General features: G+C 41.8%; 1 protein-coding gene across 4 annotated transcripts in view; it reads right to left on the bottom strand.

Moving 5' to 3' along the window:
- Positions 1–6,642: 6,642 nt before the first annotated feature.
- The window catches only part of TOX3 (TOX high mobility group box family member 3), a 111,898-nt gene continuing 103,940 nt past the window's right edge, over positions 6,643–14,600 (bottom strand). For 3 of the 4 annotated variants that reach the window (XM_078062383.1, XM_036120448.2, XM_036120445.2), the window contains exons 6-7: positions 12,743–12,823; positions 6,644–8,781 (exon numbers count right to left, since the gene is read on the bottom strand). In XM_078062383.1, coding sequence (XP_077918509.1) covers positions 8,065–8,781; positions 12,743–12,823 — 798 coding nt within the window. In that variant the 3' untranslated portion in view covers positions 6,644–8,064. Of the gene's footprint in view, positions 8,782–12,742; positions 12,824–14,600 lie in introns of all 4 variants that reach the window. The other variant, XM_036120446.2, reaches the window with a different exon arrangement.

The following is a 14,600-nucleotide window of genomic DNA, read 5'->3' as shown; positions in this document are numbered from 1 at the left end:
CCCTCACTTTGTAAAAATTTTTAGCAATTACAGAGAACAACTTTAAAAAACGTGACTCTGATCTTGGAACAGTTTTGGTTCAAGAATTTATTTTTTTTTTAAGATTTTATTCATTTATCTGTCAGAGAGAGAGAGCACAAGCAGGGGAAGCGGCAGGCAAAGGGAGAGGGAGAAGCAGACTCCCCACTGGGCAGGGAGCCCGATGCGGGGCTCGATCCCAGGACCTTGAGATCATGACCTGAGCCAGAGGCAGATGCTTAACCAACTGAACCACCCAGGCGCCCCTTGGTTCAAGAATTTAAACCTCTGTGGAAAGTTACCTTCTCAAGAGCCTCACTTCCCTATTTTGTCCAAAATATGAACAAAGCACATATTTTGTCCCCAAAAGAGAAATAATACGTTCCTCAGCAGTAAACAAACTTCAGGCACAACCTACAAATAAATGTCTTCAGAGAAGTAAACCCAATCCAAAAAAGATCATTTGCACCCATTTTAAAAAGTCACTCTGCTCTGACTGGTTGCTTGTGTCTACTGGTTGACTGAGGCCAAGCAGCACATTTTGGGGCTCTCAGTGATCTAGAAGCAAGTATCATTGCCACCTTTTCTTAGCGTATTTCAATCCTGAAAATTTTCCCTGGTAATCGTCCCAATCTCCTTGCTAACTCAGATTTTAGAATTTAAACTGTGAGAAAACACACTTTATTTTTTTTCAGGGTAAGAAATGTCTACCTCCAAATAGCTTAAGCAACGATTCTATTTTCTGCATATGAAAGGCTAGCGCAGTTCCCCCATGGAATTACGTTCTGCTTTAAACAGAACTATAGCTCTCCTCACAATCGTTGGCCAAAATATTCTGAACATCATTAAAAAGTCCCATGCTAGGTATGCCAGCATTTGGACACAATTTATAAAAATGTTATTATGGAGAAAATGGTGCCAGTCCTTCCAGGTAACTGTCCAAACATCCAAAGATGGATGTCTTAATTTGGCATCCAAAAAAGCACACCCGAGGTCGGACTACATGTAGGTAATTTCCTCAGATGCTATTATTTGTCCCCTGGGATTCTACATACTCAATAGCAATTACAGAGGAGCGGATTAAGAATGAGCAGAGAGGGTGAGGGTGGAACAGCAGGCCTGAATGATTTGGACTAAGATCTTGTATCAAATTTGCAAATTACCAATTAAGGCAGGTTTAGAACATGGCATCATTTTCTCTCATTGTGACAAAGTGAAAATTAAGACTCTGCGTGTCAGAGGGATGACATATAACGAGGACTGTCATCAAAAAGAATCTTACCTGGTAACAATAGATCCTTGGATGCGAGGCAACTGACCAGAAAGAAAAAGTAGGCCAAAAATCTGAAAATAAGCGTCAGACGTGGGTCTCAAAATAACCAGGACTCCGTGGACTCAGTATAAGTCACTCAAACACCTTGCAAATGAAAGCCCCCATGAATATTCATTCACCAGAATGCTCATGCCTGGTGTTCCGGGTGAAGATGTTAGAATTGTCATTCATTTCTATTAGATCTTAGCAAGTGACTGTCTGCAAGGTAGCTTTAGAGCTTGGTTCATTTAAGGTTATGGCAATAATAAAATCTTGCAGACAGGGGACAAAGGATTAGCGAGGTCCTCACCTCTGTATTTCCTTTAACAAGTGGTGGCCTGGGGTAGAGCACACCCCACTCAGCCAGGGGGCCGTGGTCTCAGAGATGGAGTGGTAACTCATAAAGCAGTAGGCAGGGTCGCTAACCGCACAGTCCCTAAGGAGATGCCTTCCCTATATAGTCACTGACTTCCCATGCTCAGTATTGATTCACTGGATGCCTTAAATAATGCATAACAATGCACATCTACCTGACGTCCGCCCATCTCAATCTTCCTTAAAACCCGATTTTTTCCGCTTCTTTTTTACACAGATGGTGCGGTATCATGCTTTGGCATTTCTGGGGTACCTCTAGCCCTAACCCTCGAACACCACAGGTCAAAGCTGTTCTGTTGGAGAACACAGAAGTGGCGTGCACTCTGGTTTACTGCCTGTCCAGCCCTAAGGAAAACCCGGGTTATTATTCTCTTTTGTATTGATGGATTTCTGTCATCTATGCATCTATCTATCATCTGTTATCTCTCTACATCCATCATCTATTCACACACGTATTTATTTACATATCCTGTATACCAATATATAACAGATATAAATATATGTCCTAGATATGCCATTCATATACAAGTATTAGAAGATGAAATAACAGGAACGCTACAATGAGAATATTTCCATCCCAGTTCCGACTGCGCCTCTTCTAAGCAGAGCTACTGGAACACGTTACAACTCTCTCTGTGCCTCAGTTTCCGAATTTGTTACAGGAGGTTAACACCTGCCCTATCTAGAGAGGGAACTGCTTTGAAAAGGGCAGAACACTATACACATGCTCGGGATAATGAGATGTTTTACAAAAGAGCATTATTCCTCTGCTAAGAAGTGTACATCCACATTCACGTTTTCTATCTGTGAAGGTTCTTCTTTGAAATTAAATTGAGACCATAACCAACATCCCTCCCAGGGCTGCCTGCCTGAGGTTTTACTCAGCAACAAAGCACGGGCTTCTTTTCATCATTCATCACATTTGAGTTCAAGCACCGAGAGGTACTTTTAACCAGTGGTGAAAATAGTTTTCTTTTCACAGCAGAAACACAGAAAAATCACCTCCCTCTTGATGCTCGTGGAGGGATAAGCCTTATTCTATAGTCGTCGCCCAAAACGCCTTACTTTGGCTGTGCCGTTGGTGTGTTCTTGCACCAGGAAGGTAGGAGTGGGGTGAGGCGAGAGAGCACGAAGTGACAGCTTTATTGAGGTATGCGAATAATTCGAATATTGAGGTACGTTTTAAAGTGGCAATCTTGTTCCATTTTTCTTTCTGCTTCAACACCAACTGGATACTCCCTTTTCGGAAGTCAGTTGATAAAGCCCTTCATGCATTTAATCAATCTTGATCATACCTTTCTCATTTGGACTTCAGTGCTTTTTGAGTTAAGCCCAAGTCCCTCGCCGGGCTTACCCAGACCTTCGACAAATCTAACTCCTAATTTCCTTTCTAGTACTTTCTCCTGCTCCCCTCCCCAGAAGCACTGTGTGTCCAGTTTGTTATACTGTCTACTGCTGTTTTGATGGTGTTTGTGCTATCGACATGAATGGCTTTTCTCCTGCTCCCCTTGTCTGGAGACGTTTCCTGTTTGTACCAGGATATGACTTCCATCCTGGCCCACTGAAATCCCACCCAAACTTCGGGGTGCACCTTAAATGCCAATGATCCCATGCAGCCTTCCCTAATACCCCTAACCAATTGCGATCTCTTCCCTTTCTAAAAAAATATTCAATTTCTTAGATTACAAAAAAAAGAAAAAAAAAACCCCAAAACCAAAAAACAACCCCACCCAGAACAATTTATGTCTCTTGTTGGCACACTCATCATTCTGTCCGGTGGGTACGTTTCTCTGCCACGATAAAAATAAATAAATAAATAAATAAATAAAAGTTCCTGACGTTGAAGATGGCTTATTATTTTATTATTTTTTAAACCTTTATTATGGAAAGTTTCAAACATATACAAAGTAAACAGAAGGTCTTATTTATTTTTGCGTCTCCTTGGGGACCCATCACAGTGTTTTGCATGTAGCAGAGGTAAATTTAAGTAATTAGGGTGGTAGGCAAATGGAGCCGCCTGTCTGCATATCTCACTCCACGTTTCGTGGGGGGTTAAGCTTCCTCCCCCCATCCCATGCTGGCACACACGTAGCCTTCACACCTGTAGGATCACAATCAACATGGGTTGGACCGTTCACGGACTTTAAAATTCAGGGGACGTGTTTAATCCTGAAGGTTCCTTCAGATAGTCGGCAAAGCTAACTATATTTGAGGGGACGGGGAGAAAATTTTATCCAGGACTATTTTCTAAGAGAATACTAATCTGGTTGTGAGTCTGTGTGCTTTTCCCAGTAAGGCACGTCTCTTATAAATGTGCAATATTTGATGGGTAACTGACAAATAGGAGGGCTGTCTGAACGTACCGGGATCATAGCTTGTCTTTACCTTGCACTGTTAGCTGACATAAGTATCATCATGAGATGTCCTCTCCTTCCCCAAACCTCAACCTCTGACTCTTAAGTCTATAATTTTAGACAGGCTTTTTCTTTTTTTAAACTTGTGTCTACTTAGCCCATTAATTTCTGCTATTACTGTGTGTGTGAGAGAGCAATGAAATCCTGAAAGCGAACCAGAATTCTAGAGTGACAGATTACATGCCCATGCTGTGTCATATCCAATTAACTCAAATTGACTGTACAGTGCATTATTCTGTGAGTGCATGGAAGATCAATAAATATGGGGAAAATCCACCTCAGCGCCCCACTTTCCCATCCGATTCTAGTAGATCGGTGGCGGATCATGCTGCTGTGATGTGTACGCTGCAGCTCAGGCAGGCAGGTGGTGCGCAGACACCATTCAAACTTGGCCTATTCAATCTCAACGCCTCTAACTCGCCATTCATGCATAGCAAAACACCATCTGGTCCTATTTTGCCTCCAGCAATCACAGCTGACCAAAACCGATAATAACAGCTGTTGCAAAACAAAAGCCAAACAAAGGGGGTGGGGGTGGGTGGGAGGAAAGGTTAGATTGAAGTCCAGTGCTGAAAAATGCTCCATGAAGTGAGTTACGGAAAGAAACCATTCAGAGGTCTGAAGCCCGCTGAATGGACGCAGCGGAGGACTTCTACTTAAACTTGAGATATTAATCCATCTGTCTAGAACGCCTTCAGACCTCCGTCAGGTGGTAATATATGGCAGAAATTATGCTGCACGAAGGCATTTAAGCTTTTGTTCTCTGAGTTGAGAACTAATGACCCCATGTCAGCTAAAAATGAAAACTCCTTATGCTCCTCCGTCATAAGGCGGTGCAGGTTAATGCGAAAAAGGGAACGTGTCTAGCCGGAGTAATGAAATAATGCGCACCCGGCAGGGGGAGAGAAAAGGTGTGCGTGATAGAGGTGGGGGGTGCGTGGTGTGTGTGTGTGGGGGGGGGGGGTGCGCGGAAGCCTCGTTAATGTCTCGACACCACTTAAGAGGGAAGGCAGTTAGACCATTTAGAAATCCCACTAATCAGATAACACATTTCTCACGCCTATTTTTCATTACCCTGATTTATTTCTGACCTGTAACCAAAAAAGTACAGCAAGTACTTACTGACGTCTCAGGAATAGGTTACCAGTCACACGTATAAACTGAAATCCAAGTTGATTCGTAATATGCTTTGGCGAATCCTGAGAAGAATCATCCGGTGACAAGTTTGGAGAATTCTTTTCATGATTCAAGCCTTTTGACGCTTTAAACATACAGTTTTGCCTGATGATTAATTTCCTTAAACTGTAGTAATTAAATGATTTTTTTTTCTCCTTGAAATGGACCGTCAGTGGCTTAGCAGCATTTAATCAAATGTGATAAAACCCAAGATTTACAAAATCATTTAATAGATGTTACAACACCTGCTTCTAACTGCAAACAGTTGAAAACAGACTTCGCTTGCAATTAAGTCTTATCACTAGTGACATTTTTTTTTCCCAAGCAATACTTCATGGGTTTTCAAAATGACAATGACAGAACTAATACACAATTACTGTCACATGTAGTTTAGCAATTAATTTTGAAGACATTTGTCTAAAGGTTTCACAACAGAATATAAAATGGTTCTTATTGTTATGTAATGTTAGTTTCAATTCACAGAAAATCTCTTACCATCAGCTCTGCTTCTGATGGGTTGGAGGCAAGCAGATCATTTCTTTGTGGAACACAATTGCCTCCTTGTAGATGTGATTAGGCATCGTTCTAAGACTGTCTGAACACTGATACCTGTCAACTAATACAGCTTACGAAAAGCTTCAATTTAGACATAAATTTTTCCACAGCAAGAAATCTATAAATTTATAATTAGAATCTCTTGCTGTTCAATATTTGTACATAATACAGAGTACGAGAGGATTATGAAATATTGAAAGCTGAATTCATTATTCATAGCCCACAACATACAGTAAATATTCTTTGAAATACAACAACAACTTTGAGGAATCCATAGCCCATTATTTCCAAATGTCTTGCACACGGGAGCTGAGCTACGGACACATAACCTACACCCTCATTTTTGCCAGATTAGGATCCTGGTCAGGGTTGACACTTGCTGTTTTTAATTTTCATTTTATCATAAGCAGTTTAAGACTGTTGCCAGTGGTAATTTGCAATTTTTATCAAGACCTCTTCATTATAGCTTCTGACAGGACAGATGCTGTAATTAATCATGCAAGACAACTGGGGATAGTGGTCACACTGTTCTCAAACAGGAGCCATTACAGAGCAAGAAAAGGGGGGAAGAAATGAACACTGAAATTCTTATTTTCACCATCCTTTTTAATAGCAATAACAACACAATGCTGGCTAGTTCTAGCCCCAAATAGAAGACAATTGCTTTTTCCTCTATACTTACCTTGCCACTTGCATCTTAACAAAAGGATCATTAAAAAAAAAAAAAAATATATATATATATATATATGTATGTATATATATATGTATGTATGTATATATATATATATATATATTTCCGATTTTTTTAAGAGGTCCTGGATTTGGACCATACGATCCAAATTCCTAGCAACGAATATCCTATTTCCAACTGAACACAGAAGACAATGCTTTGGCTCAAATAAAAGTGGGTATGTGGCATCTTTCCCATCATATACGTATTCAAGGAACCGAAAGTGAAATTTGACATATCATTTTATTTGAAAAGTGAACATTTTCCTGGTTGTTGCATCAAAATACAGTCCACAGTTTTTACTGAAATGTGTTTATTCTATAGCAAGATAAAAGCATTTTTGTTTTAGTTAAGCAAAATACAAACAACTTAATTGCTGCTATCGTAACTCATAAAAAAGTATAAAACAGCATAAAAACACAATAAGCAACGTAGCAATGAATGGTTTATGTCACCAGTGTTTACGTTAAAGCCTCGTTTATGAAAACTTTACAATACATGATATGAAAACTTACAACTTTGAAAGAAAATATTTACATTGATTATTCAGATGTGGTGCGTCTTTTAAATATTCTACCGGTATCACATCATAATAAAAACTCTCGCATTTTTTTTTTTAAATCTTAACTTTTTGTAATAACTGTTTTCATTTAAGTGCATTTCCCTTTTTAAAAATACAGTGTTTTTATTTTTCGAAACTTGTCACTCAAAACACAGAATATAATATTCACATTCTTTTCTTCTAATTGGAATGAGTATAATGGGCTAACAGTGGCCATAGATATCGTTACAACATATACTGTGGTTTGATTTGGAGAAGTCATGGGTTAAAAAAGTGGAAATGAGTCAATAATGGAACCTAATCACTTGCATTTTTTTTTTTTCTTTTCTGGAGAGATTTAGGAAAAAAAAATAAGAGCTTTGGCAAAAGTCTGTGATTTACATTATTTTTTTTTTTCATGACAAAAAAATGCCATCAACGATTCACGTCATACAAATGTTTGTATGAAACTGGATCTTCATATTTCAGGTAATTACGACTGTGCTTTTTTATTTTTAGGGCTCCGGAAGTTCAAATAGCCTCGAAGTGTGGTTTATTCACTTCTGGGGGAAATAAGGCCATTTTCTATGACTCAGAGAGGCCAGTTTACAGTCATCAGTATGTCCCAGGATTCATTAAACGGTTTGATTCACATATTGTAGGTATATAGCCTGAATAAATAAAAAAAGGCATCACATAAAAGAGCACAGCTTCTCTTGTTTAAAAACAAAGTGATTTATAGTCAGCTAGAAGATGATACTCAGCTACACTGTGTTCTTATTGCCTATCTAATAGACACTTGAGAGGACCATGTGATCTGTTGCACATTTCTGCATCACCACCAGCAACTTACAAGCTGCGGCCGCGGCCGCCCGGCGGACCCTCCTCCGCCGCGCTCCTCCGCGCGCCCACATCCGAATGCACCTGCCTGCCGCGGGCGTCTTCAGAAAATACTGACCTGCGACAGTACTTGAGTCTGTGTCTGAGCCTGTACTTGCGACTGGTGCTGCTGGGAGGCCGGCTGGGGGCTCCCGATGGCGGGGAGGGGCGACGTCATCTGGGAGGCGGCGGGGGAGTGCTGCCGCGGGGAAGGCTGGGACGGGTGCTGCATGTGCTGCAGCTGCTGCAGCTGGATGTGCTGCTGCAGCTGCTGCTGCAGCTGCTGCTGGCTGATCTGCTGCTGCAGGTGCTGCTGCTGCTGCAGGTGCTGCTGCATGTGGTGCTGGAAATGCTGCTGCTGCATCTGCTGCTGGATCTGCTGATGCATTTGGTGCTGCTGCAGCTGCTGCTGCTGCATCTGCTGCATCTGCTGCTGCATCTGCTGCTGCTGCTGGGTCTGCACGGAAGGGCTCACCTGCGTGGACGACGCCGAGCCCACCAGGGTCGTTCCCATGGCGCTTATCAGTGGGGCCCCAATGTTCGATGGCATGTTGGCTGCGATGGTGACCGATGTGACAATCTGGTTCATGGGAAGTCTCATGGTTAGGGGTTTGGGGGCGATCGACCGAGGGAGCGACTGTTGGAGAGTCTGAGGGGTGGCTGACACGCTTGCGTGTTGCGACAGCGGAGGGTTGAGAAGGAGCGAGGATGTCAGATTGGTGGATGCCAGGGTCTGCTGAACAGAGCGGATGGTCTGGGCTTCTGCTGATTCAGCAGCAGCCTGCGTGGTGGGGGAGAAAAATCCCCAAATATTTAGATACCCAAGGACTGACAAGATTTAACTGGTTTCAAGTATTGAAAATGGATTTAAAAAAAAATGACCGCCATCACCCATTCTTCCCTGGACCCAAGTCTCTTGTCATGTGACTTTTTAGCTTCCCCTCCCCAGAGGTAGAGGCAAATCCCGTACCCCTGGGATCTGGGCTGGCCCTGTGCCCTTCCAATCGCTCTGGAAATCTGCCATCACCATGTGTGTGATAAGGGAGACAAGGCCCAGGCACCACTCAAAAGCCAGCCAGGCGACTGCCACATAGGTGAACGAGCCCAGCCCCCGCCCCAACCTCCATGCTGACTGCAGACGGATGAGCAGGACTAGTGGATCCTGATGGGCCTAGACTGCAGAACTAGCCAGTTCCCTGGCACCCTCTGAGATAAACACTCCTCTGTTTAAATCCCTGGGCTTTGGGGCTGGTTGTTACACAGCACGATGTAGCAAAAGGTGACTGATACACACGTTCAAGATGAACTCTTCTCCAGCAGTTAAGTCTGAGCTAACCCGCATCACTAAGAAGCATATTGAAAGAACAGATTTATCGACTGCCTGCGTTCAAATCGCACTCTACTACTTAACCACTTTGTCACTCTGGGCAAGTTAAATTCACCCAACTGTTCCTCAGTTTCCTTACCTATAAAATGGGGTTCTATTGAGGTTGTGAGAATTAAACTAACTCATATTTGTTAAGCCTTCAGAATAGGGCCTGGCCCATGGAAGCATTTAGTATATGTGGGCGATTTTTATGAATTAACAATTACTATTACTAGAAAACCACTACTTGAAAACATCAAGGCTCTGCACGTGCATGGCGGTGTGTGACAGTACTCACGTGAATATAAGAAAAATGCAACTGAATTCCATAGAGATATTAAATGCAAGTATTTTACAACCTAAGAAATTGTTTTAGTTTACCCAATATTTTCAAAGATCTCCACAATTTATCACAGGAGTCCTAAATGAGGGGAGAATGTTCAACACTCAGGTGACTGAATAACCTGTCACAAGATAAACAACTGATCGGATGTGAGGCTCAACTCTGGAGAGAAATGACCTATTACATTCTGTGCTGAACACATATAATTACCTCCACAAAATAAATACTTTTACTCATGCAACAGTGATTGACATGATTGCACTTACTATTTTTTCTCTTACTCTTCACAAAATTAGGTGTTTCTGGAGGGGGGTAGTGGGAGCACCTTGGAAGCATCGAGCTGATAACCACTCTCTTCAATGATATGGAATGTTTACTTCCAGATTTGTATTACTCACATTTTAAAAATCTACCATTAGAAGGAACCTCAGAGGTGATCTCGGATTGAAAATCACTCAGTGTGGGAGAAGCCATTGTTGATGGCTTCTGTATGAACACATTATCATTGTGAAGCACCATCTATCAGTGGACAACTCTCTGGTTTTGTGCAGAGGCTTGGTGGCGTTGCATGCCTACTGGAAGGGCACATTCTAAAGCCTTAGGGTAAGAAGAAACCTGCAAAGACTCATTCATCATCTTTAAAAAACTATTAAATCACCCATAAGGTAAAATACATACAGTGTTGTACATATACACATGAAAATAATTCTTCTATACTCTAATGTTTAAAAATCACCCAGCTAGTCTTAGGATGAAACTACCAGGGAAGTCTATATTTAGACACCTGGGCAATCACACCAATGTGCCTTTCAGATGTCATCCTAGTGGCGAGTAGAAATGAGTGGATGAAAGAGATCTTGTTTGCCTGCCAGGTTTACTCCCTTAGATTTTAATATTAAGCTCCTATTAATTTTTGTTGGTTGTTGGGAAGATTAAAAGTAATACAGTAGAGACACATCTTAAGAGAGGGGGCCCCGCTCTGAATGTAGGGGCGTAAGTTAAATGCATATATGATGCGACCCTACTCATGATTTCTAATGAAGGCTGAATTTTTCCTGCCTGTGATCTCACTCCTCGGATGAGACCTCACTCCTTGGATGAGATCTTCTATCTGGGGCACAGAGTTCAAACTTGGGCTTCCCACATGATGGCCTTTAACTTGAGGACCAAGATCACATGCCCCCGAATCCTTGCCTCCCTGATTCTTTTAATTCTTTGAATATGGTCTGATTGTTAGTCCTCACCATCCTGGAGGCAACCATCCAGATGGGCTTTCGGTTGGCTACCATTCCTTCTTTAAATTGTGGGGTCTAAAACGGAACCAATTCTTCAGATGTGGTCTCATCATCACGCCGTACCATGGATATTACTTCCCGTGAGATCACTGCATTAGAAGCTACCTTATACTTTTGGTTCAGACTGAAATAATTCTGAACTTCTACCTCAAGGACTATTTTAGTTCCCTGCCAGGGCTCTGATAAGAAATTAAGGATGCTCTCAAACTGCACTAACTTAAGGAAAGAACAAAACAAAAAACCCCCAACAAAGACACTATTTTAGATTTATTCTTTTAAAATTCCATCCTACTGGTTTTTGGGAATCGCTGACTTCCATTCGGAGATACTTCTGAATCCTGATTCTGGAACCCAGGGTATAACTTTCACAGTATCCCTTCTACCTGACTCAATGAGCCCTGTCGTGGTTACTGTTTCCTGAATGCCTTTTGAGATACCGGCTCTTGGCTGAAATCCATGTGGGGTCAATTATTCATGCTCTAATGCACAAAGATCACCTATTCCTGCTTCTGGGTAAATGAATGAATAAATGATCCACTTAGGAAGTACATGGACATTGTTCCTCTATTCGCGTCACCCTATCTCATTAGCCAGCTATACCTCCATTCTTCACATCTGTAGCCCACACATTCAGCTGTCGTCTGCCAATATGCAAATCTGAGGCCAGGACTGGTACATCTTATAGGATGTGTCTTGCAGCGTCTCAGAGAAAAAGGTTTTGCTATTGACCTGATGAATGTTTTCTCTTTCTAATGAAGTGGAAGGTGTCCTAACAGCTGACAGTGGGGAAAAATGGGAGGACCTCTCCTCATCTGATTTGGCAGATCTTAATATAAAGAAGAAACAGCTCAGGTGAGGAAGAGAAAAAAGGAATTAAACCCTTTCTAAATGGCTTTGCCAGCAACGCCCACCATGCCCTGCAGCCCTATGTGGTACTTGAGGCAACAAGCACGACAATGGAATGGAATCCCCGATTGCCAGAGGAAATACATCAAGAGCAAAAACATTAGTTCAAATTATTCTCCCCAAAGCCTCTCTAAATTCTAGGAAGGCTAAAGACAAAGTTAATTAAATGTTAAAATAGAACCTAATAGCTCACGCTCCTTTTGGATCAAGGTAATAATAATCTAGACTGACATTTGCTTTGGGATACTGGTGCATTTTATAGTACATCAGGGTCCATTTTATACTCTATGTATAATACATATACATGTCTTTTTTTTTTTTTTATAAAGTACTTGGAGCATAATTTTATTTTTAAATAATCATGAGGTTTATTTATTTATCTGATGTGGAACAGTTTGGTCAAAAATGCAAAATCCCCCATTACAATAACATAACCATTGGAGAATTTATAATAGGATATCCCAGATATGACCAAAACACCGCCCTGTTTAAATAGAGGACATTCGCACAGATCTCGGTCCCTGACAAAAAGCAAAGATAAAGAGGCTATTAAAGATCTGTCTTTCATATTTGTGTTTGTTAAATAGTTTCAACACACAGAAAGAGAGACCAGGGAATCTTCTGGAAAAAATTCAGATTCAGAAGCTCCCATTAACTCCTATTTTTGGGGCCATCACTGTAGTCATCTCTCATGGAAACAAGTTAAATTTATGAGTTGTTCAAGATGCCTTTTTTTGGTCAACTCTAAGGGGAGCTGCCTTGATGTTTTCAATGCTCGGGGGCTGTTCTCAACAGTGTAACTCAGAGACCCGCCATCCCCACACAGGTTTACCTTAGAAACGAGGCTGGCCCGGTATGCGGCCAAGGCCTTTAGGTATTCCTTTTTGGCAGCTTCTGTTTTCCTTTTATACACCTATAAAAAAAAAAGACCACAGTTAGGATCACCTTTAGCATACAATTTGTCAGCCATAAAATGACGGTCGCACAAATGAGGTCACAACAGAACTCACCTAAAAAGTTGGTCTCTGTGGCTTTGATTTTTAAATGTGAACACACACACACACACACACACACACAGAAGTATTAAAACAAAACCCTGCCTCCCTCACTGGAACACAATCTTGATATTTCTGATGATAAATGAAAACAAGATTTCCGGTTGTAAGACAGATGCTTTGAGAGAAACAGCTGAGGGCCTCACACTAAGGCAGAGATACAGTAGCAAGGAGAGTAAAATTGGCTACAAAGGGTTCAAGTTATAGGGAATAATGAATTTCCCCATCAGCGCCTTCTTTCCCTCACACACATTTCTAACCGGCACCGAATCAGAGAATTCAAAAACCAACCACAATGGGTACAGTGTTGTGAAGACACAAGAGAAAAGATGAAACCACCGCGGTTTTCTTTTGAAGGAAAAAAAAAAGGTCAGAAATAGTTAAAAGATGAGAAATTTCCATTAGTGAGGCCGTTTGAGTTACATAAACAAGTCCCAATATAGTAAACGTGATGGGCGCTTCCTTTTCGTAAGGGCGTCTGACGGCTGTGTGTTAGACCAAAGCGCAACCATCTTTTTCTCCAGAGCTAAAAGAGGTAGCAGTCTGCCAGTCCCTTAGGATTACATTTCTGGGACAGAAAATCAGTGTGCTACATACAACAATAAACTCACCGCATATGGGCAAATCCTACAGCTGCACCGTCCCAAGCTAGTAGGAATGAGGTCATGATGTGTAAAGAAAAATCAAGGGTTTTCCTCACGTCTTCATTCCTGAGATGGTGATTCTATTTTATTACTAAGAGAGGTCTAGTCTTCTGAGGACATGGAACGTCCATTCCTACTAATGGTCATTGGGAGTTTCACTCAAGGAGCAAGGAAGCCATTCTTCCTCTCCATTTGTGTGGAGGCCCAGGAGTCAAGGTCCTAAGGAAGTATCTCCCACCAGCTTGACTAATCTCTCAATACCACCTCTCATATGGCCGAGCTTTCCAATGAACTGGCAATAAAATTTCAAATGCCCGGTGACGATAATGAGACTCACAGAGGTAGCTTCAAAGTTTGGAGACCCACCAGGACGGCACAAGTGTTTGGACAGATGATCAAAGAAAAGGCAAGCGGGATGGACCTAATCCCTCTGTAGTGCCCTTTCTGAACAAAGGGGGCAAATTCCACATCACTTGAAATGAAAAGATGATCATCAAAAGTTCATGCATGCAGGATACTGCCTGAATTTCCCCATTTCTCCTCTGAATGGGTTCTGAACACCACCCTTAAGGGGGGACCGAGAAATCCATATAATTGGAGAGGGGCTTGGATTTATACAACTGTGTTTCTAAATTCCATAGCTTAGAAAGGCCTTGATGAGAAACAGTCATATTAAGTGAATGTTCACTCAGAAAAGCTATAAGAGGGCACCTGGGTGGCTCAGTTGGTGAAGCATCTGCCTTCTCTCAGGTCATGATCCCGGGGTCCTGGGATCGAGCCCCGCGTGGGGGCCCCTGCTTGGCAGGGAGTCTGCTTCTCCCTCTCTCCTTTGCTCCCCCACCCCGGCCCGTGCTCTCTTTCTCTCTCTCAAATAAATACACAAATCTTAAAAAAAAAAAAAAAAAAAAGGAAAGGAAAGAAAAGAAAAGAAAGAAGGAAAGAAAAGAAATGAAAAAAAATCTAAGAAATACTCTGGTAACTTTTTCATAGA

This window comes from Halichoerus grypus, chromosome 15, assembly GCF_964656455.1.
Source record: "Halichoerus grypus chromosome 15, mHalGry1.hap1.1, whole genome shotgun sequence".
NCBI classification, from domain to species: Eukaryota; Metazoa; Chordata; class Mammalia; order Carnivora; family Phocidae; genus Halichoerus; species Halichoerus grypus.
Note: the sequence above shows the minus strand (reverse complement) of the source record. Positions and strands in the feature narration are given on the sequence as shown.